Below are 25,974 nucleotides of genomic sequence, written 5' to 3' on the forward strand. Positions count from 1 at the left end.
TCTATTCACAGACCACTGCTGTTGGTTCTTGGCTGTGACTACTAACCTCCCCGTGTAGCTCCAGACACATTTGAAAGCAATGCTGAGAACCAGCCTATATTTCAAAGTTCCCAGATGCTGAAAAGCTCTTTCCAGGGCTCTGGGCCTCTGGTGGGCCCTTCCTATCTGCACCGCTGCAGTGGCCTCTGGGTCTAACAGAAAGACCTTCTCCATTGTCGCCCTTCAGTCTCAGCCCCGCTGAGCGCGCACTCCTGCTTCAGATGGGTTTGACCTTCTCAGGCTTGAAGGTCAAGCCCATGCCAAACTTGTAGCTGATGCTGCTGCAAGTTCAGTGCAAAGCTCAGCCCACAGGGTGCAGGGAGGCAGGCCAACAGGAGTTCACCGAGTACAGCCTACGGCCTTAAAGACAGGCAGAAATAGAAAATCCAGAGACAAGGAGGGCTCACAGGAAGGCGCGCCCAGCATAGATTCGTATGTACGTATGAACGTATCTGTGTATGCTTAAGAGACATTTCCAGAAACCCACCTTAGAGGATGGAGCCCAAACTATGGGCTAACCGGCTATGGGCTGACCATGTATACCGGGGTTACCCGCCCGAGAGGGCAGAGACGTATTCCTCCGTTCCCTGGTTAAGCTGGATTTTCTGTTTGGCATTTTCCTATTACATATGATTTCACCATGTCCTCCTATAGCTCTCATGTCTCACTTTAAATTTTTCTTCTTTCTAGAAAGACATGCTTGTCTTTGCCTAAATAACAGTGGCTACTGCCTTCCTGACCACTGCCGGGGCTGATCATGGAGCCAGCGGCCGCCTCCTCTCTGTGTCTACCTGGCTACTCCCCTGCCCCTGTCCCCGGTTCTCTGGGGTCCTCGGGGTCCACTCCACTCTCAGGCTACCTCCCAGCCTCAGCTCCCCACCTCTCCTGGCTTCTTGGCGCGGCCCCAGCTCGTGCCATTGACTGCAAATCTTTAAAATTCCAGACCCTAAGGAGGGCTGCAGGGCTGTGGACTCAACACCAGGACTCTAACCTGTACCTGTAAGATAAATGTCATTCTGAGAAAAACCTTGGAGGGCAGCGAGGGCCCCGGTGCTGCCCCAGCTCCCATCTGCAAAGCCGGCCTGCGATCACACAGTGAGGCCATGAGGGTATCACAGTCCCCTGTACCCTGCTGGAGCTCCTGGACACCTGGCACAGATGTGTCTTAACATGGTGGTTTCAGAAGAGGCTGGTTCAAGGAGTAGAAGCTGGTGGCAGCTTCACCTCCACTGCCTGGGCTGGGGCTAGGGCTGGGGCGGTGCTGCCCTGGCCGAGCACCACAGACCAGGACCACAGGATTGGCCTTCTCCCAGGTGTGCAGACTGGAGGTGGAGGGACGGGGTGCCATCCGCGTCTGTGTTTGGGGAGGGAATGTCTTCTTGGGTCAGGTGTCCTCACATGGTGGAGCGAGGAGAGGGAGAAGAGAGACAGAGACAGAGACAGAGACAGAGAGCGTGCGTGCGCGAGCGAGAGTGCTCTGATTTCTTCTGCTGACAAGGGCACTGATTCCATCATGGCTCCAGTCCCATGGCCTCACCCGGCTCTAATCACCCCCAAAGCGTCACCGCTCAGCACTCTACACTGGGGTTAGGGCTTCAACATGGGGCTCGGGGGACAGAGACACGCAGAGCCCGCATTTGCCGCCGCCTCCTCCTCCTCCTCCTCCTCCTCCTCCTCCTCCTCCCGCCCCTCCTCGGCTCTCTGCAACAGGAGGCTGCAGTCATCTCTTCTGCTGCTGTAATCATGGACGTATCTGTCTCCTTCTCTCCCAGGAACTCCCCCGACGAATGCAGCGTGGCCAAGGGCGGGAAGATGGTGGGCAGCCCGGACGCCGTGGGGATGAGCTACGGCAGCTACCTGGAGGAGAAGCACATGCCGCCCCCCAACATGACCACCAACGAGCGCAGGGTGATCGTGCCAGCAGGTCAGGGCCCCCGCGCTCCCCCCCCAGGGGGCCGGCGTCGCTGAGCCCGGTGGCCCCGTGAGGCGGCACCGGGGCAGTCCCCTCTGGCTGCAGAGGATGCAGTGCCAATGTCCCAGGTGCCCAGTCTTGATGTGCAGTCCCTGAGAAAGAGCTTGAGAAGCCAGGTCATCCCAGGATGTGGGAGGCTGAGACAGGAGGATCTCAGGTTCGAGGCCAGCCTCAGAAACTCAGTGAGACCTTGTTAATGAAAAATTAAAAGGGGTAATGGTGTGGCTGAGAATGCCTCTGGGTTCAGTTAAGATACCCCAAAGAAACAAACAGAGAGCCTGAGATCACCGAGGAGTCTGGCTAGCTGTCAGACCATGGACACTGCAGGACCTGAATTGTGGGCTCCTTCCTACTCATCTCCGCCTTTGCCTGCCCCCCCAAAACACGTCCTTGTTTGGATTGAGGCTTGGATTGAGGGACAGCCAACCTTGAGTGATGTAAAGTGAGAGACTCGGTCTGCACAGAGGCCCAGACGGAGGTTCTTTCTCGATCCTCATCGAAGCCCAGATGTGGGGGTGGCCCGGTGCCGTCTCTCTGGCCGGGCTGTGTCTGTGCGGTGCCCTCACCTGGTTTGACATCAGCGACATCCTGTCCAGTAAGGGCCAGACTGGAGTCTTCCTCCAGTGAGGGTTAGAGGAGAGGAGAGCTCTGTATGATGAACAGGGCACAGACCCAATCCAGCCAGGTGGGACATAGCAGGTGCTCACCGAGATGTCGGCCGGGCGGCTGGAGCAGCGATTCTGAGCCGGGCTCCTGTTGGATTTTGCGTAAGACAGTTCTTCCCTGAGGCCAAGGCCGAGGCCTCCTGCTCTTCCCTCCGGGGTTGCTTCACGCCCAGGGCGGCGGTTAGTCAGTTAATCGCATCGGTGAGAGCCGGCCAGAGCTGGTTTTGCAAGTCTCAAGCCTTTCGGTTATTGGTCAAGCCTCAGGTATGTGTGTTCACACACGCACACACGGGACACACACACACGGGGCTTGATCGCGCAATGTGGTCAGTTCTCCATCGCAGCCACGAGGCTACAGGACTCCGGGCCGTGCAGTCAGCAGCTGCTCTGCCCGTCACCACCGGCACCATGAGCGCGCCACGTACACAGAACTCTCCAGAACCTGGTTATGGCCGGCTCACATTAGTTAGATATTGCTGGGCCTCCATAAATGCAAATTGTAAGGAGCACCAAATGAAGCCAGGCATGGTGGTGCACACCTGCAGCCCGGCCCTGGGGAGGCAGGAACAGGAGGATTGCAGGTGGGAGGCTATCTTCAAAACTTAGTAAGACCCTGTTTCAAAATAATTTTTAAAAAAGGTCAGGGAGTGTGGCTGGGAGGTAAAATGCCCGAGTTCAGTTCCCAATACCTCCAAAAAAAAAAATAGAAATAGAAATAAAAATAAAGATAGCCAAATAAAAAAAAATGAACCATTAATTATTTCTAAAAATTTGTGCAGTGAGTGAAGTAACTGCTGAAATTCATGTTCTAGACATAAATATGATCCAGACACAGGAAAGTCAATGTGGACTAAGTGGTAGGAAAGCAGAGGGCTTGGGGCATTGTCCAGGGCAGACGGGTTCTCAGACTTAAACTCAGCTTTTAAAAGCAATCCCTAGGCCGGGCGTGGTGGCGCACGCTTGTAATCCCCGCGCTTGGGAGGCGGAGACAGGAGGATCGCGCAGGTTCGAAGCCAGCCGCGCTGGCTTAGGAGACCCTGTTTCCAAATAAAAATATAAAAGTAGGTCTGGGAGTGTAGCCCGGAGGTAGAAGGGCTTCCAGGAACCCCAGTGCCACCAAAAAAAAAAAAAAAAAAGCAATCCCTGCAGCTTTGGTTCTCAGACTATCTTAAGAGCTATGAAGAAACCCATAAAATACCCCTAATGAATAAACATCTTCCTTTTTATATATTACACTGGCTCCTGCTTTAGAATGAATGTACGAAAACTCACATGAATGCACAAAAAAGGCCAGGGCAGGTGAACATCCACAGAGAGAATAAGGGGAACGGGCTAGGAAAGAACTTAGAGTCTAAGACCGGTGCCGAGTGTGCATCGTAATGCACACACATCACACATGCAGGTGCGTACACCAACACACACAGACAACACATACACACATGCACACACATCACACATGCAGGTGCATACACCAACACACACAGACAACACATACACACATGCACACACACATCACACATGCAGGTGCGTACACCAACACACACAGACAACACATACACACATGCACACACATCACACATGCAGGTGCGTACACCAACGCACACAGACAACACATACACACATGCACACACATCACACATGCAGGTGCATACACCAACACACACAGACAACACATACACACATGCACACACATCACACATGCAGGTGCGTACACCAACGCACACAGACAACACATACACACATGCACACACATCACACATGCAGGTGCATACACCAACACACACAGACAACACATACACACATGCACACACATCACACATGCAGGTGCGTACACCAACGCACACAGACAACACATACACACATGCACACACATCACACATGCAGGTGCGTACACCAACGCACACAGACAACACATACACACATGCACACACATCACACATGCAGGTGCATACACCAACACACACAGACAACACATACACACATGCACACACATCACACATGCAGGTGCGTACACCAACGCACACAGACAACACATACACACATGCACACACATCACACATGCAGGTGCATACACCAACACACACAGACAACACATACACACATGCACACACATCACACATGCAGGTGCGTACACCAACGCACACAGACAACACATACACACATGCACACACATCACACATGCAGGTGCATACACCAACACACACAGACAACACATACACACATGCACACACATCACACATGCAGGTGCGTACACCAACGCACACAGACAACACATACACACATGCACACACATCACACATGCAGGTGCATACACCAACGCACACAGACAACACATACACACATGCACACACATCACACATGCAGGTGCATACACCAACACACACAGACAACACATACACACATGCACACACACATCACACATGCAGGTGCATACACCAACACACACAGACAACACATACACACATGCACACACACATCACACATGCAGGTGCATACACCAACACACACAAACGTCACATACACACATGCACACACATCACACATGCAGGTGCGTACACCAACGCACACAGACAACACATACAAACATGCACACACATCACACATGCAGGTGCGTACACCAACACACACAGACAACACATACACACATGCACACACACATCACACATGCAGGTGCGTACACCAACACACACAGACAACACATACACACATGCACACACATCACACATGCAGGTGCATACACCAACACACACAGACAACACATACACACATGCACACACACATCACACATGCAGGTGCATACACCAACACACACAGACAACACATACACACATGCACACACACATCACACATGCAGGTGCGTACACCAACACACACAGACAACACATACACACATGCACACACATCACACATGCAGGTGCGTACACCAACACACACAGACAACACATACACACATGCACACACATCACACATGCAGGTGCATACACCAACACACACAGACAACACATACACACATGCACACACACATCACACATGCAGGTGCGTACACCAACACACACAGACAACACATACACACATGCACACACATCACACATGCAGGTGCATACACCAACACACACAGACAACACATACACACATGCACACACATCACACATGCAGGTGCGTACACCAACGCACACAGACAACACATACACACATGCACACACATCACACATGCAGGTGCATACACCAACGCACACAGACAACACATACACACATGCACACACATCACACATGCAGGTGCATACACCAACACACACAGACAACACATACACACATGCACACACACATCACACATGCAGGTGCATACACCAACACACACAGACAACACATACACACATGCACACACACATCACACATGCAGATGCATACACCAACACACACAAAGTCACATACACACATGCACACACATCACACATGCAGGTGCGTACACCAACGCACACAGACAACACATACAAACATGCACACACATCACACATGCAGGTGCGTACACCAACACACACAGACAACACATACACACATGCACACACACATCACACATGCAGGTGCGTACACCAACACACACAGACAACACATACACACATGCACACACACATCACACATGCAGGTGCGTACACCAACACACACAGACAACACATACACACATGCACACACACATCACACATGCAGGTGCATACACCAACACACACAGACAACACATACACACATGCACACACATCACACATGCAGGTGCATACACCAACACACACAGACAACACATACACACATGCACACACATCACACATGCAGGTGCGTACACCAACACACACAGACAACACATACACACATGCACACACATCACACATGCAGGTGCATACACCAACACACACAGACAACACATACACACATACACAACACATCACACATGCAGGTGCGTACACCAACACACACAGACAACACATACACACATGCACACACACATCACACATGCAGGTGCGTACACCAACACACACAGACAACACATACACACATGCACACACATCACACATGCAGGTGCGTACACCAACGCACACAGACAACACATACACACATGCACACACATCACACATGCAGGTGCGTACACCAACACACACAGACAACACATACACACATGCACACACATCACACATGCAGGTGCGTACACCAACGCACACAGACAACACATACACACATGCACACACATCACACATGCAGGTGCATACACCAACACACACAGACAACACACACACATGCACACACACATCACACATGCAGGTGCGTACACCAACACACACAGACAACACATACACACATGCACACACATCACACATGCAGGTGCGTACACCAACGCACACAGACAACACATACACACATGCACACACATCACACATGCAGGTGCATACACCAACGCACACAGACAACACATACACACATGCACACACATCACACATGCAGGTGCATACACCAACACACACAGACAACACATACACACATGCACACTCACATCACACATGCAGGTGCATACACCAACACACACAGACAACACATACACACATGCACACACACATCACACATGCAGGTGCATACACCAACACACACAAACGTCACATACACACATGCACACACATCACACATGCAGGTGCGTACACCAACGCACACAGACAACACATACAAACATGCACACACATCACACATGCAGGTGCGTACACCAACACACACAGACAACACATACACACATGCACACACACATCACACATGCAGGTGCGTACACCAACACACACAGACAACACATACACACATGCACACACATCACACATGCAGGTGCATACACCAACACACACAGACAACACATACACACATGCACACACACATCACACATGCAGGTGCATACACCAACACACACAGACAACACATACACACATGCACACACACATCACACATGCAGGTGCGTACACCAACACACACAGACAACACATACACACATGCACACACATCACACATGCAGGTGCGTACACCAACACACACAGACAACACATACACACATGCACACACATCACACATGCAGGTGCATACACCAACACACACAGACAACACATACACACATGCACACACACATCACACATGCAGGTGCGTACACCAACACACACAGACAACACATACACACATGCACACACATCACACATGCAGGTGCATACACCAACACACACAGACAACACATACACACATGCACACACATCACACATGCAGGTGCGTACACCAACGCACACAGACAACACATACACACATGCACACACATCACACATGCAGGTGCATACACCAACGCACACAGACAACACATACACACATGCACACACATCACACATGCAGGTGCATACACCAACACACACAGACAACACATACACACATGCACACACACATCACACATGCAGGTGCATACACCAACACACACAGACAACACATACACACATGCACACACACATCACACATGCAGGTGCATACACCAACACACACAAACGTCACATACACACATGCACACACATCACACATGCAGGTGCGTACACCAACGCACACAGACAACACATACAAACATGCACACACATCACACATGCAGGTGCGTACACCAACGCACACAGACAACACATACACACATGCACACACACATCACACATGCAGGTGCGTACACCAACACACACAGACAACACATACACACATGCACACACATCACACATGCAGGTGCATACACCAACACACACAGACAACACATACACACATGCACACACACATCACACATGCAGGTGCATACACCAACACACACAGACAACACATACACACATGCACACACACATCACACATGCAGGTGCGTACACCAACACACACAGACAACACATACACACATGCACACACATCACACATGCAGGTGCGTACACCAACACACACAGACAACACATACACACATGCACACACATCACACATGCAGGTGCATACACCAACACACACAGACAACACATACACACATGCACACACACATCACACATGCAGGTGCGTACACCAACACACACAGACAACACATACACACATGCACACACATCACACATGCAGGTGCATACACCAACACACACAGACAACACATACACACATGCACACACACATCACACATGCAGGTGCGTACACCAACACACACAGACAACACATACACACATGCACACACATCACACATGCAGGTGCATACACCAACACACACAGACAACACATACACACATGCACACACACATCACACATGCAGGTGCGTACACCAACACACACAGACAACACATACACACATGCACACACACATCACACATGCAGGTGCATACACCAACACACACAGACAACACATACACACATGCACACACATCACACATGCAGGTGCATACACCAACACACACAGACAACACATACACACATGCACACACATCACACATGCAGGTGCGTACACCAACACACACAGACAACACATACACACATGCACACACATCACACATGCAGGTGCATACACCAACACACACAGACAACACATACACACATACACACACACATCACACATGCAGGTGCGTACACCAACACACACAGACAACACATACACACATGCACACACACATCACACATGCAGGTGCATACACCAACACACACAAACGTCACATACACACATGCACACACACATCACACATGCAGGTGCATACACCAACACACACAGACAACACATACACACATGCACACACACATCACACATGCAGGTGCGTACACCAACACACACAGACAACACATACACACATGCACACACACATCACACATGCAGGTGCATACACCAACGCACACAGACAACACATACACACATGCACACACATCACACATGCAGGTGCGTACACCAACACACACAGACAACACATACACACATGCACACACATCACACATGCAGGTGCGTACACCAACGCACACAGACAACACATACACACATGCACACACATCACACATGCAGGTGCATACACCAACACACACAGACAACACATACACACATGCACACACACATCACACATGCAGGTGCGTACACCAACACACACAGACAACACATACACACATGCACACACATCACACATGCAGGTGCGTACACCAACACACACAGACAACACATACACACATGCACACACATCACACATGCAGGTGCATACACCAACACACACAGACAACACATACACACATGCACACACACATCACACATGCAGGTGCGTACACCAACACACACAGACAACACATACACACATGCACACACACATCACACATGCAGGTGCGTACACCAACACACACAGACAACACATACACACATGCACACACATCACACATGCAGGTGCATACACCAACACACACAGACAACACATACACACATGCACACACACATCACACATGCAGGTGCATACACCAACACACACAAACGTCACATACACACATGCACACACACATCACACATGCAGGTGCATACACCAACACACACAAACGCCACATACACACATGCACACACACATCACACATGCAGGTGCATACACCAACACACACAAACGTCACATACACACATGCACACACACATCACACATGCAGGTGCATACACCAACACACACAAACGTCACATACACACATGCACACACATCACACATGCAGGTGCATACACCAACGCACACAGACAACACATACACACATGCACACACACATCACACATGCAGGTGCATACACCAACACACACAAACGTCACATACACACATGCACACACATCACACATGCAGGTGCATACACCAACACACACAAACGTCACATACACACATGCACACATGCAGGTGCATACACCAACACACACAAACGCCACATACACACATGCACACACACATCACACATGCAGGTGCATACACCAACACACACAAACGCCACATACACACATGCACACACACATCACACATGCAGGTGCATACACCAACACACACAAACGTCACATACACACATGCACACACACATCACACATGCAGGTGCATACACCAACACACACAAACGCCACATACACACATGCACACACACATCACACATGCAGGTGCATACACCAACACACACAAACGTCACATACACACATGCACACACACATCACACATGCAGGTGCATACACCAACACACACAAACGCCACATACACACATGCATACACACACATCACACATGCAGGTGCATACACCAACACACACAAATGCCACATACACACATGCACACACATCACAGTCACATACACACATGTGCAAACACGCGAACACACACACGTGCATATGTGTCCACACAGGTACACGCATGTGTGTGTACATACATGTACACACATGTTGCCAGCCTGGGGAAGGGTGGGCCCCACGTGGTGTGTGCCGAGAGCCCGGCTGACCAGCGGCCGTGTCTGGTCCCCTGCGCTCCTCTCCACAGCCCCCGGCAAGCTGGGGGAGCGCGGGGGCGGCCCAGTTCAGCCTCACCAGGGCCAGGGCCAGGGTCAGCGCCGAGGAACGTCCTTCCCGCCGCACAGGGCACCGGGGTGTCTAAACCAGTGTCTCACAGTCTGGCTCACCAGCCATGACAACGGTGTCTGCGGGTGTCGCGGCGCCTCTGGACACTCGTGGCTACTGGTATTTCTCAGGTTTGTTTATTTATTTATTTATTTATTTATTTATTTATTTATTTATTTTGGTGTGGTACTGGGGATGGAATGCAGGAGCATTCTACCTCTGAGCTACAGCCCCAGCCCGATTTTTTTCTTTCTTTCTTTCTCTCTTTCTTTCTTTCTTTCTTTCTTTCTTTCTTTCTTTCTTTCTTTTTTGGTGATACGGGGGTTCCTGGAAGCCCTTCTACCTCCGGGCTACACTCCCAGACCTATTTTATATTTTTATTTGGAAACAGGGTCTCCTAAACCAGCACGGCTGGCTTCAAACCTGCGCGATCCTCCTGTCTCCGCCTCCCAAGCGCGGGGATGACAAGTATGCGCCACCACGCCCGGCTTATTCTTGATTTTGAAACAGGGTCTCTGTGAGTTGCCGAGGGCCTCGCTAAGCAGCTGAGTATTTCTGAGGTTTTGATGGCATGCGGGCTGTGCTCACCAAGCAGCTGGCAGAGGCAGGCGCCGTCTTCCCGACCAAGGCAGCAGGACCTCTGGTCTTGGCTGATGGCATTTTGACAGACTCTTATTTTTCTCTAATTTTCTTCTCTAAAATAGGTGCCAAAACATTGAGTTTTGCAAACATCTCTTTCTTTTACATTTGTACTTTTATTTCTAAAACCATCCAACTGAGCACAGCCCTCGTGCTAATGCCTGGTCTGGAGACAGGGCGGCCACGTTCATCAACGTTTTCCTTCCTTCCATCCCTCAGTGAGCACTTGCTCTGTTCCAGTGACCACAGAAAGTCTTTTTGTGTGTGGAGGGGGGTGAATCTTTTAAATTTATTTTTTATTGGTGCCTATGAGATGTATAACCCCCTCTTCTTTGGATCCTACTTATTTTCGGGAGGTACTGGAAATTGAACCCAGGGATGTCCTACCTCCAAGATAGCCCTATTTTATTTTGAAACAGAATATCACTAAGTAGCTGAGGGCCTTCACTGAGTTGCTGAGGTTGGCCTTGAGCTTGTGATCCTCCTGACTCAGCCTCCCTAGCACTGGGATTAGAGATGTTTTCCACCACGCGCAGTTCACCTCCACATGTTCATGGCTGAAGCTCCTTGAGTCGTAGGTCACCCAGACCCGCCATGCGTGGCCACTTCTACCAACCCGTGAAGGACTCACTGCGTACTCGGTACTCACTCCTCATCGGTACTCACTCCTCAGCCAGGGACTGACCGCCGCCTGCAGGGAGCAGATAAGCCCCTCCCACCTGACACATGACTTAGGCAGTTGTGACGGGAGGGTGTGTGATTAACAGCTCAAATGAGTCACTCGGGCCAATGTTCTAGAACATCTAAAGAATGTGATGGATATGAACAAGCTGATGAGAGCTTCATTTACACCCAGCACAAGATGTCGTAATCCTCGGGCCTCCGCCAAGTTCCTCTGGTGTCCTGCCCTCCGGGCCCATGTCTGTGCTCAGATCCTGCCTTCTCACCGCCAGTGTCCTTGATCACGCCGTTCCTGAAGCTGTATCACCCTCTCCTCTCTTTGCTGACTACTTCTTCTCATTTCTCAAGACATCCTTTAAATTCACCCTAAGGAGCCGTGCTTCATTCCCTGGCAAGTTAATTGCTTCTCTTCTGACACCTGACCAATTCCTTTATCAGTATACTTAATTTTTTCATATTATATTCTCTAATATTTTCCTATGTTGACTTAAGTGTGGATGTACCATTGAATTCCATAAAGGATTTGAGATGCCCTAGGAGCAGAACTACTTGTGAAACCTGAGATTCCCCCACCCCAAGCGCTGATCAAAAAGAAGTTTGAAGCTTTCTTTCATTACTTGGGAAAGGACACATTTGGCAATTAAATGTAGATTTATTTGAAGATTAACAAAGAGAATTAGAAGTTTAAACAGAAGAATGAGAAACACACACACACACACACACAGAGAGAGAGAGAGAGAGAGAGAGAGAGAGAGAGAGAGAGAGAGAGAGAGAGAGAGAGAGAATAGTATGCCATTTCCATTTGGCACTGAGAAGAAGAAATAGAGACAAGCAAGGTGAAGAGAAAGCTCAAAATAACTCGAGAGAAGTCAGACAGATCTAAGGGTACGTGCAAATAGACCAGACTTCTCATGAAAAACAGAAATTGATAGCATAAATTGATCAACCAAGTCAATTAATTGCTGCTGTTCACAAAACCATCTTGCACAAGAAAGATTGGCAGAAAACAGTTAAAACGGAACACGTTCATCAAACTCTAATCCAAATAAAAAATGAGAAAAATAAAAAGCTCATAAATTAGACTTTTAGGCAAAAACCATCACTGGACATCATGGAAGTTCATTATATAACAACAAAGATCAAATATGTGATAACAATAAACTTGTGTACACCTAACAAAATAGCTCCAGATAACATTAACCAGCTGCACGGAGAAATGGACACATTTACTTGACTGAGGCTTTAATTTACCTTCCTCAGTAACTGATGGATTGATGACACTGGCATTGTACACACGTTACCAGTCTCGGTCCAGTGATTATCTATAGAGCTTTATACCTAACAATTAGAAAAAATAAACTTTTTAAAAAGCACTCAAGGGACATTACAAAAATTGACCATGGATCGTGCCCCCCAAATCTAATAAACCTGAGTAAATAAAATGCCATTCAGACCCCACTAAATCTAGATAACATGTATTAAACTTAGAAACCAATAATGAAACAGCTGGGCACAGTGGACACGACTATAATCCAGGTACTTGGACGGCTGAGACAAGTGGAGTGCAGGTTCGAGACCAGCCTCAGCAACTTAGTGAGGTCCTCCGCAATTTAGCAAAACCCTGTTTCAAAATAAATAATAAGCCGGGCGTGGTGGCTCGTGCTTGGAATCCCGGTACTTGCGAGGCCAAGACAGGAGGATTGCAGGTCCGCAGCCAGCCCCGGCTCCTTAGTGAGGTCCTCTGCAGCTCAGTGAGATCCTGTTTCAAAATAAAAAATAAAAACTAGAGCTGGGGACATAGCTCGGTGGTAGAATGCTCCTGGGTCCAATCCCTAGTACTGCAAAATAAATAATTAAAAAAGGCCGGGGATGTAGCCTGGTGATAGAATGTTCCTGGGTTCAATCCCCAGCTGTATAAAAAAACAACTAACAACACAACAAAAAACAAAAGAAGTCAATAACAAGAGGATAAGTGGACAGCACCCATAAATCAGAAGGCGTGCAGGTTCGGGAGCAGCCTGGGCGCAGGCCCCTCCTGTGGGGTCCTGTTTCCCCTTGTGGAGGAGGGATGCTTTGCTGAGGTGCCAGCCAGCTGTCTTCGTCCTACTGCTTTGCAAATGTGCATTCTGTCCTCATTAAGAGGTGAAATGTTAAATCTTATTTTTGCAGGCCTGAGACTATCTGGGATGCAGATTGGCTGACCTGCCCGGGGCCCTGGCTTAATAAACAAAGGCCTCCCTGGGCCTGCGATATGGCTTAGGGGTATATTTTATTTTATTATTTTTACTTTTTACGTTTCTTCAAAACCAAGTATGACTTTTCTATCCGGAAGGCAATATTTCACACTGATAGTATTCAAGAAAAATGACGTTCGGGGCTTAAGTTATCACCGGGTTGGCCCCTGTTTAATCGTGCCTTTACCCAGTTCTCTAGAGAACTTTTGAAATGGGCCATTTGTCTGTGCGAGGTGTGGTATTGCAGGAAGCTGCAGGAGCCCGCGGGACCCTTTTGCCTGTTTCAATATCCACTTAATATTTTCTTTGCAACAGTGGAACGCACTAGGTTAGGATCCTGTTTCATGAAAATATAAAAATAATTCAAGCCTCCTCCCACCCCCTGCTCAGCTCCACCCTCACTTCACCCCATCCCACAGACAGTAAAAAATGCAGCTGCAAAACTCTACCTAAATATGATAGTATGCTTTACCTTATTTTTCCAATTTTGCTTTTAAATTCTGTTTTACTGAAGTAGAATTCACAAACCATTTGGATCTTTTTTTGGGGGGTGGCATACCAGGGATTGAACCCAGGGACATTCTACCTTTGTGCTATACCCCCAGTCCTTCTTTTACTTTTTATTTTTGAAACAGGGTCTCACTAAGTTGCTGAAGGCCTCGCTGAGTTGCTGAGGCTGGCCTTGAACCTGCAGCCCTCTCGTCTCAGCCTCCCAAGTACTGGGATTACAGGCGAGCGCTGCCACGCCCAGCTTAGCCTTTTAGATCATGACCAGGTGATGAAAGATACAAATGGGAGGCTGCAGAGAGAGAGATGGCGCCCTTTCCCCCTCTGTGTCCTGGGGTGTTGAGCCATTTTTTCTGTCCATGAATTATGGAATGACCATAATGCAGATGTTTCTAGAAAGGCTGGTCCAGGAGACTGAAAACAGGACTTCTCTTCGGTGGTTCATGAGTCATCAGGCAGAAGCCCTTCCAAATGTGCCATAGGACGGAAGCCCCAGACGTCTGCGTCTAAAGGTGGCCCCGGTGACCGAGTAGATTGCTGGCTTCATTTCAGCCGTTTCCAGTGCGAACCCAGCACTCTGATGAATTCTTTTTCTGCAGTGTTACTGCTGCCACGGTGCCTTCACATACATTCTCTCATTGACTTTTTGATGCCCCCAACACTGCATTTAATTACCCACAGCAAAAGAAAGCTAGTCCCAAGGAGATTAATGTTTACGTCCGGTAAGCAGCGGCATGAACACCACGCATGCATATTCTGACTCCAGAGAAAGCCTTCTATACCAAGTTTTCTGTCCCAAATGTAACAAGACATTTTTGGTTCCTCAGACATTTCTAAAGAGTCTGCCATTCCTACCTAAGAAAGGCCAGCCTTCTGAGCAAGCTATAGGAGGCCCTCCTTGGTCTGACCCCAGCTCTTCTCTCCCCGCCGTGTGTTCCTGAGCTCTCCACCACAGCCTCATGGATTCCTCCCTCGTCCCTCCGCTTGTCAGGGCTCTCCAACCTGTGATGATGACGCTGTGTTACTGAACCCAGAGCGTCTCTGCTTTACTCAGAATCCGTGTGGATGATCCAGGTCACCCCCAGCCCTCCTGGAGACCCTTCCTCTCTCCTGGTTGGAGTAGTTGCTGCTTCTCTCTATTTCTGCTTGGATAACAGAGCTTAAACTCTGCTTTGTGGGTGGTGCTTATATCTGCCTCCCTCGGTGAATTCTTGACACCTCTGATTTGTCTTGGCTGCTTCTGAATCTTCCTATGTTATACAATTTAGATATAGTGTGTCCACTGGAAGTGCTTATGAATTGATGTTCCGAGGTGATGGAATCCTAACCTCATCTGGGTTGATGGAGTGGTCGGTGGTAACCTAGGTCATGGACCTCCTCCTTGCTCTCTCTGCTTCCCGCTGCGATGTCCCAAGCTCCTTAGCCACGACCGGGCCTAACATGCACTGAAAACTCCAGAACTGTGAGCAATTCATTCTTCCTCTCAGTTGTGACTGTCAGGTGTTTGGTTGGAGCAGTGAGAAAACTGAAACATCCCAGTGCACTTGCTCCCAGTAAGTGCTCGCTCACTGTTACACGAATAAATAATTCTTGGTTCTTGTCCTAGTCATTTCTTGGGTCCTGGGATTCTGCACACCGTTTTTTAGAAGAAGCCTTGAGTTCTAGTCCTAAGGCTCATAACGGTTCTGTGTCACACCTGGAGGCGGCGGTGCCTTTCCCAGTGTGAGAGGCCACAGCTACACATAGGCGAGGGTGATGCCAAGGCCGGGTCCATCCTGCCTCTCCTCCCCCTCCTCCTCTGAATGCACAGTGGGGGCAAGGGAAGGAGGTGGGAGCTGTTGAATTTTTTTTTTTTTTTTTTTTTTTGGTGGTACTAGGGTTCCTGGAAGCCCTTCTACCTCCGGGCTACACTCCCAGACCTATTTTATATTTTTATTTGGAAACAGGGTCTCTTAAGCCAGCAAGGCTGGCTTCGAAACTGCGCGATCCTCCCGTCTCCGTCTCCTAAGCACGGGGATTACAAGCATGCGCCACCTTGCATGGCGGAGCTGTTGAATTTTAATGGTACCTTGTAAGCCCCTCTCTGCGATAGCATAGTGGAACAGAGAAAGGTTTACTGAGTTTCTGTGGGCCGTGAGGAGCACAGAGAGACTCCCCTGGGTGCTGTGTGCAATTAAAGGGGAGCTGGAACCCAGAGATGACAGCCAGAAGCCACACAGTGACCTGAACCCTGATAACCGCCATTTCCCAGGGCAGCGTCCCTGCTTGGCCCGAGCAGCAGGGCGCTCAGACGCTGAGTCGCCGGGCAGGGCCTGGGCCTGCCCTTCTCCACTCACAGATCCATTCTGAGTATTCATTCGTGAGCGCATCCTCAGGGAAGACGGCTAAAGAGGTGACGAGACCTAAGGGAAGGGCAGAGGGGCTGCGGGCGGGCAGTGGGCAGGGGGAGGCACAGGCATGGGGGCCCTGGTCCAGGAGATAGAAGGTGGCTGTGAGCAGCTGTAGGAAGGGGAATGGCTGGGAATGAGGCTTAGGAAGACGGGGTGCCCAGAGAGCCAGGGCCGCGTGCTGCATGCGGAGGTAGTGGGCTCTCCCCTTCAGACTCTTTAGCTGCAACACCGTAGAGGTGGTTGGGAGCAGTGTTGCCCACGGACAGGTCATTTTCTCCATCAATGCACCTTTTTTGTTTTTAATAGTGTTTATGAATTCATAGGGCAGAGGTGTATCCATGAGACACACCCCAAAAGGATGTAGATACAGCCCAGCTTTATGCAATTTTATTCTTTTCCAACAAAACAATGTCTGTTAACAAAATGTGACAGAACAATTTCTGTTAACAAAATGTGAGAGAAAGTGAGATTATTTTTATACTCTTGACATAAATTTGACAAAATATTTGAACATATGCAGTTGACCTTTCTTATCCATGGTTTCTACATCTTTGGGTTCAACCAACCATGTGTTAAAATACTCAGAAAAAAATTGTGTCTGTACTGAGCATAGACATATTTTTATTTTATTATCATTATTTCCTTAACTATATATTGGAAAAATGCTTTCCCTGGCATTTACATTGGATTCAGTGTAAGTAATCTCGAGATTATTTAAAGCACACAGGAGAGGAGGCATGGTGGCACACAGCTGTAATCGCAGGACTTGGGAAGCCGTGTACTTGGGAAAGAGGGCTGCAGGTTCACGGACTGCCCAGCACGTACTGAGACTCCCAGCAGCCTAGCAAGAACCTGCTTCCAATCAAGACATAAAAGGCCTGAGGATGTAGCTTGGAGGTAGAAAGCACCAGGGATCAATCCCCAGAACCACAGAACGAGTGAATGAATAAATAAATGAAAATAAGGTACATAGTAGAATAGGCATGTTATTTGTAAATATCGTGACATTTATCATAAGGGACTCATGCATATGCTAATTTGGGTATCCACGAGAACTACTGGAAGAAATTATCTAAGAATACTGAGGGACAATATTTAGCCCTTTGTAAGACATTATTTTTATTTTTAAAATAGAAAATGCATTTCAATAAATACCTTTGAACCTAAGAATTGCATGTTTATTGTAGAAAAATGAAAAATGTAGTTTAGTGAAAAAGACAAATAAAAATATCCTGTCTCCTTCCCTGAGAGATAGCGGTTGATATTTTGCTACATATCACTCCAAAATTCTTTCCACGAAGATATTTCTATACCTTGCAAAACATAACTATGTTGCAAAAATATTTTGAAAGAAACACTTAAATATAATCTTCTTTGAGAATTTTTGTACCAATATATTTTCTCAATGTAACTTTTAGTTTCTAAAAAAATCACATGTACATATATTCCTACATATACCATGACTTATCTAGTTCTCTGAACCAGACATTTCAGGTGTTTCCAATGTTTGGCTATTATAAACAATGCTACAAAGAACACTTTGAAAATAAAATGTGCACATATTCTCTATTCTTTAAGATAAATGTTATGATTTTAAAGCCATGGACTATAGACAGTTTTAAAGACATTTGGCATGTGTGGTTGAATTGTTTATCAGATGGGTTATAGGGAATTATCTTCATATTGGCGGTTATCAAGACTGGCCTTTCAGTAACCAAAGGTGAGAATTTAGAGGTTATGTGAGTTGAGGGGTTGGTCTTTGGAGTCAAGCACGATGACGTTGAAGGGAAGTTGAAGGAGCCATGTTGGCCCTTGGCTTAGTGGGGGAACCAGCGAAGCCCCACACCAGGAGACAAGAGACAGGCCGGGCTTCTCTTTTGAGCTGTCTTGTTGTTTTACTGTTGAACACAGAATCAGTTACTTTCCAGGGAAGTGTTTATTCATCAGTTTGAGAACATCCGGTTCTATCAAGAAGAGAAGAAAATCCATCTCTAGAATAAACTGATTTCTAGGAAGTAATTACACCTCCCACAATGTTCAAAGCAAAGAGAAACAGAAAGGGAGCCTGGCTCGTACCTAACAGTGAAACTTAGAGGGACTGACTTGGGTGGGAGCTTAGAAGGCTGGCCGTGCTGTGCGAGGGGTTGGAACTGTTCTTGGCGTTGAACTGAGCATAAAGAGAAGGGAATTCCGGGTGTCCTGGGACATCTCATCTGCCTTTGTATAAGGAGGATCCTGACATCTCTCGTATGTAGAAACTAGAGAGAAAACAGGAAACAGAAGAGACTTCGGGTGGATGAGGAGAGAGGCCAGTGAGATGGCGGAAGGGGACGGGGCCAGGGAGTCGGAGAGGGAAAGGAGAATTGGTGAAGGGAGTGAGTGGTTCAGGTAAAGCTGTGCCCATATGTGAAGGTCTCACTACCAGTCACTAACGTGTACGGGGAAGGGGCGGGGCCAAGCGTGAGCTCATATGTTATGTTGATACCACTTTGAACATCACTGTGCTATATAATTACAGTGCACCAAGGAAAGTATTTTTAAAAAGAAGGAGAAAACTTTCTATGAAAACAGTTTGGAGTTTGAGCATGCTATTCCTGTAAGCAAAATCCTGGCCCAGTGGCAGAGAGCTGATGAACTTCAGTGAACTGCGGGCTAGACAGCTCTGACCTTCCCTGTCACATTCAATCTCCCTCCGCTAGCAACCTGCCCCGAAGCCCTCAGATCATAGAGCATAGGGAATCCTTTCTCAACCCTGCCACGTGCATTTCTAAAGGTCTTCTCTTTGCTCCAAAACCCCAATTTCCTTCAACTCGCAGTTTCTCGCACTGGCTCCTGATTTGGAGTACTACCTGTTACACTATTGGCTGAAACCTGAGACTCACGGGTCGAGTTGGTACCCTGTGCTGTGGGATCCATCAGTTCCACACTGGTACTCACCCCAGGAGGAGGGCCTCTCCAAGTTCAAAGTGGGGCTCTTGGGGAAATGCACACCGAGGCTCTGCAGGTCCAGGGGGAGCCTGAAAGTTCATGTTCCTCATTAGCTCTGGTCTGAAGAGGAATTGTTAAGTGGGGGACCACAGCCCAAGTAGCCAGGCTCTGCGTGGATGGTTTGACCTTCGGTTATATAGTAGGATCACCAGAGCGGGAGGGTTAGTACAATCCAATGTTAGCATATAATCCAGTGCCCAGGCTGCCCTCCAGCCCAAATGAGCCAGCGTCTCCATGAGTGAGACCAGGCATCCCTAGTTCTTCAGTCTTCCCAGATGGTTCCAAAGCTGTGGACCAATGGCAACTCCCCTAGGCAGATGCTGCACACCCCACAGAATGCATTTCATACCGGGAGACCCACAGGCTGCCCTATGATTGATATGCCTGCAAATTCACTCTGCTCCATCTTGAAAATAGAGTACCAAGTGCCCAAAGCAAACCAGGGCCTTTTATGTTCACTTTAAAGCCATAAAACCAGACACATGGTAGATATGGTCAAAAGCACATGTACTGACATGGACCCACTTGAGAAAAATGGTGACTTCTGGGGTGCCCAGAGGGGAAATGGAATGGGGGGATTCTGCTGGATTTGAAATAATCTCTTTCTTTACAAAAGATAGGAAAGTCAAAGGAGAGGGAGGGGGGAGGGAGAGGAGAACGGGAAGGAAGGGAAGGCAGCCCTGGCGATAGGGCTGAGTGTTTCTGGGTCTTGCTGCTTCTCTTTGTAGAGTAAACCAGCAGGGGACCCAGCAGCACACCCACGCTTCCCTGCCGGGCGTCTGGACACATCAGTGGGCCTGAGCAGCGCTCTAAGACCATTGGCTAAAATGCGACTCAAAAGGCTGATTTGACCAGAACACCCTGCATGCCTGGCCCCAGGGACCTGCCCAGACATGGCACTCAAGGTTCTGGAGTCACGGGAGAAGCAGACATAGGAGGTTGAGGCAGCCTCCCCAGGAAGGTCCGATGGGAGTAAGCCCAGGGCCCTGGCTCTCTGCCCAGGTGTCTCTGAGCACCCCAGGGAGCAGCTGCCCCATCTTCCCCAGAAGAGACACTTAAAGGAGCCTGGCTGTGGGTGTACAGTGGGGGCCTCTGGCCTGTGTATTGTCCGGGGCCCCTTGCCCTTGTTCTGCAGAGTCTGCCCCCATGTCCCACATTGGGTCCCTCCCACGAGGCAGTAGAGCCTGACTATACCCTGTGGGTGTCTGTGCTCCACACCGGCACACGTGAAGCCGCCAGCCCCGCCTGGCTCCTGGCTCTGCGGGGCAGTCAGCTCACAGCTCAGCCATGCCCACTGCAGGAGGGGCTAGGGCTTTGGGTTCACCTATGCTTTATTTCCAATTGTGTGGTCTGTATTTGTATCAAATACTATCATGACTTTGATCACTTTTGTAATTCCGAATTGGCGCCTCCCAATAATGTATAGCTGAGGAAAGTTCTCCTTTTGTCTTGTGCATATTTTATGGCATTGGGGATTGAACCAGAAGCATTCTCCCTCTGAGCCACACTTCCATCCCATCCCTTTTTATTTGGAAACAAGGCCTTGCTAAGTTGCTGAGGCTGGCCTTGAACCTGTGACCCTTCCATATCAGCTTCCCAAGTACTGGGGTTATAGATGTGTGCCACTACACCCGACGTAGTCTTACGCATTCTCAAACGATTAAGTGTGGAATAAAAAAGAATTTTAAAAGCCCCAATAACTATAGAAAACTTTATCTGAGTCGCAAAAGAGGCAGATGGTGGCAGTAGTCCTTACTTTTTAAAATAATTTGCTCTGAAGACATTTCACATCTGTGGTAGGAGTCAGTTTTTGTTTTCCCCCCAAGACTTCCTCTTCAGAGCATCTCTGAACTCAGTCTGTGGCTGGCACTGTAGAGCCCAGGGAGGAGGCTGTCCTGGAACTGGAGCTGGGGCTGCTGCACAGTCCGGCTGGGGTCTACTCTGCCTGGAAATTTAGAAGTTGCTTAACTAGTTCTCCCAACACCATTTGTGGAAAAGGGCTGTCTTCTCTCCAATGTATGTGTCTGACACCTTTGTCAAAAATCAGTTGGCTCTAAGTGTGTGGACTTGTTTCTGTATCCTCTCTTCTGTTCCATTGGTCTGCGTGTCTGTTTTTGTGCCAATACCATGCTGTCTTTATTACTATAGCTCTGTAGTATAATTTGAAGTCAGGAATTGTGATGTTTCTGCGTGGTTCTAATGGCTGAGTATTGCTTTGGCTATTCTGGTTCTTTCCATATGATTAAAAAGAAGAAGGAAGAGGAGAAGGAGGAGGAGAAGCTGATAGATGATGTTTTTTTACCTCTTTCAGATCCTACGCTGTGGAGCACAGACCATGTCCGGCAGTGGCTGGAGTGGGCAGTGAAGGAATATGGCCTTCCAGACGTGGACATCTTACTATTCCAGAATATTGACGGGAAGGAGCTGTGCAAGATGACCAAGGACGACTTCCAAAGGCTCACCCCGAGCTACAATGCCGACGTCCTTCTCTCCCATCTCCACTACCTCAGAGAGAGTAAGTGCCCCCCACCCACAGGAGAGATGGCTGTTGCCATGGTTCCTCTGCATCTGAGCTTTGGAGGGTTCAAGCAAGGTGGTCCACAGCATCTGCCTGCCTCATCTAATGTCTGTTTGGGACCCGAGAGGACACTGCATTAGCATGTCATTGATGTAGAGAAACACCATCACCCAGTGAGAAGCAGTGAGTGTTTTCATGTAAACCCAAACCGTCACCCAGCCCAAGACTGTCTCCTCCACGGTCCCTGGGACCAGGAAGACGGAACTGTAGAGAAAGGAGCTGTCACCGGGTCTCACACTTGCTCAGCTCCGTGGTGTTCCAAATGGATGAGGCAAAGGCTCCTACATGATAGGAATGATTAGGAATGATGGGGTTCATCTTCCCTAAAGCTCAGCCCAGCCCCACTTCACGTCCAACCTGAAGCAGAAGGAGGGAGGATTTTCATGAGATTTGGCTGAACTCGACTGGAGGGCCACAGCGCATGAGTCCAGATGTCTGCTGCATGCTTTAATTTTACCACACCAAGCATGGTCAGAAGGGAATAGAAGTGCAGGGCGGGGTGGGAGGAAGAGCCTGAGATCGCTTTGCCTGGCAGCCCGGACCCTTCTCCTCTGGATAAAGATGGCCCCGTGTAGGTGTTAACATGCTAACCCGTAGAGGGAGCTGCAGGGCTCTCCAGCGGCCCTGACGCTGGGGCGGGGGTGGAGGTGTTTTCTGTTCTTTTTCTCTCTCTCTTTTCTTCTCCTTTCTTTCCTTGTTAAGAAAGGCAGTCCACTGTCTTTTTCATTTTGATTTCGCTTTTTGTTTTGTTTTGTAGCTCCTCTTCCACATTTGACTTCCGATGATGTTGATAAGGCCTTACAAAACTCTCCACGGTTAATGCATGCTAGAAACACAGGTAATGCTGGCCCTGCCCCACCCCAGGCGAGGCGTAGGGGCTGTCCACAGGGGCTGCCACCCGGGATCAGCCAGAGCCTCAGGAGGCGGGACACAGAGGTGGACGGTCGATGGGTCCTTTGGCCCTTGGCCACCAGAGGAGCCCTTTGCCAGGAGGTGGACAGCTTAGCTAGGAATTCCGCTCACCTTTGTTGGGTTAAAATCTCCCACTACTAGTCCCAATGTACCTGCTGTGTTGACTCTAGAAGCTAAAAGCATGTCTGGTTTAAAGGGGCCCATTTTGTCCCCATTTTGATTCCTAACGGAATGTTTACATGGAAAAGTTGGAGTTCTGTTTTTTCTTCCTGATACAGCTTTAGGCCATTGGACTTTTTGATTGCATCTTCAGGCACAGATTCATATATTTGGGGATGGTGGTCAGGGGGAATGCCGATGCGTGGCTCTCTGTGAGCTCTTCTTCTGGGGGAAGCTCAGTTATAATTTTGGAGGAGAGGGAGTTAGTCACTAACCCAGCGACTACCCTTCTTCCGCTAACCTTTGGTTCTGCACGTATGTAGGGATCAAGCCTGAGCCTAGTCGGGTTTAACATGATGCGTCCTCTGGCTAACGCCCCTCCCTGTCCTCCCACTCCGTTGAGCCTGGGCCCTCTGAGGAGGAATGTGATCTTTATTTTCACCCACACTCTTCCTACCATCCTGGTGGAGCCTCATGGAAGCGTGGTCATGCCCTGCCCACCCATTGGCATAGCGGGCAGGGTCCCTCCATAAGCCCCAGACTAGGGATGAGAATAGCAGGTGCTGAGACTTGGTGATCCTGGCCAGCCAGCCAGCTACCCCAGGGACCACCCTCATGGGGAAATACAGCAATTTCTCAAATAGTCACCCTTCTTTCTTAAAATTACTACAGTGTGAGTGAGTCCCAGTTTGAATATTATAACAAAATTGCCAGCTTATCTTGGGTGTCTGTATTGAAAGTATTGTGCTCTTAATGTAACCCCCAAAAGAAAATGCTCTGAGATGGTAATGTAACTTGTCAATTTATGTTGTACACACCAATCTGTTCATGTCTCATGGCCACAGATAATGACTTAGACAAGGTAATTTCCTCCTCTTAGGAAGACACCTTTGATCTACACCGTTCTTGATAAGTCATACTCATTTAAAAATGCCTTCACAGTGAAGGAAAACGTCATGAAAGCTCTAATTCACTAATTTTATTATTGCTGCACATAGAAAAATCAAAGAGCAGGACAGTAATTGCAGTGTGGACTGGTCGTCAAAAAGGAACTTTTCTCAGCTGACCACATGAGTATTGATCGAAAGAGGAAACTCGGAAACACACATTCGAATGAGGCTGGGATTAATTTTTAATAGGATCCATCTAGTCTTCGGCAAAATATTTCTAATTCTTTGGCATTACTCTCCAAGAGCTCTGTAAAACATTCTGTGGGCTTTTATACAACTTACCCAAAAAAATGCACCATAGAATGTTTTTAATGCGATTTCTGATGGGACACACATGGGACTTCAGAAAGGGGCTGTGAACTCAAAACACAAGACAGTTTGTAACAAGTGGACACAGGACCCATGATCGCCTTCAGAATCTGTCTCTGACCCGGGTGCCCGCTCAGGCACCTGAGGTCTTTCCAGAAGCTCCCAGGAGGGCTCCTCTGTCGCCTCAGGGCAGGGTAGCTTTGGCACTACTGTTGAGATGCACAGCCACGACAAAAGACCTTCACATGTTTTGTCTTTCCTTTCGTCTGCAGGGAGTGCAGCTTTTATTTTCCCAAACACTTCAGTATATCCTGAAGCTACGCAAAGAATTACAGCTAGGCCAGGTACGCCAACCCCCGTGT

The 25,974-nt window shown here is 48.6% G+C and overlaps 1 protein-coding gene across 4 annotated transcripts in view; it reads left to right on the forward strand.

The window, feature by feature from the left end:
- Positions 1 to 25,974, forward strand: part of ERG (ETS transcription factor ERG) — a gene marked incomplete at both ends in the record, with an annotated part of 188,192 nt that overhangs the window by 142,657 nt on the left and 19,561 nt on the right. For 2 of the 4 annotated variants that reach the window (XM_080696121.1, XM_080696122.1), the window contains 4 exons: positions 1,812 to 1,963; positions 23,016 to 23,219; positions 24,040 to 24,120; positions 25,885 to 25,956. In XM_080696121.1, coding sequence (XP_080552247.1) covers positions 1,812 to 1,963; positions 23,016 to 23,219; positions 24,040 to 24,120; positions 25,885 to 25,956 — 509 coding nt within the window. The remainder of the gene's footprint in view (positions 1 to 1,811; positions 1,964 to 23,015; positions 23,220 to 24,039; positions 24,121 to 25,884; positions 25,957 to 25,974) is intronic. The other 2 variants (XM_080696123.1, XM_080696124.1) reach the window with 1 other exon arrangement.

Source organism: Muscardinus avellanarius (genome assembly GCF_963383645.1).
Source record: "Muscardinus avellanarius genome assembly, chromosome: 5".
NCBI lineage: Eukaryota > Metazoa > Chordata > Mammalia > Rodentia > Gliridae > Muscardinus > Muscardinus avellanarius.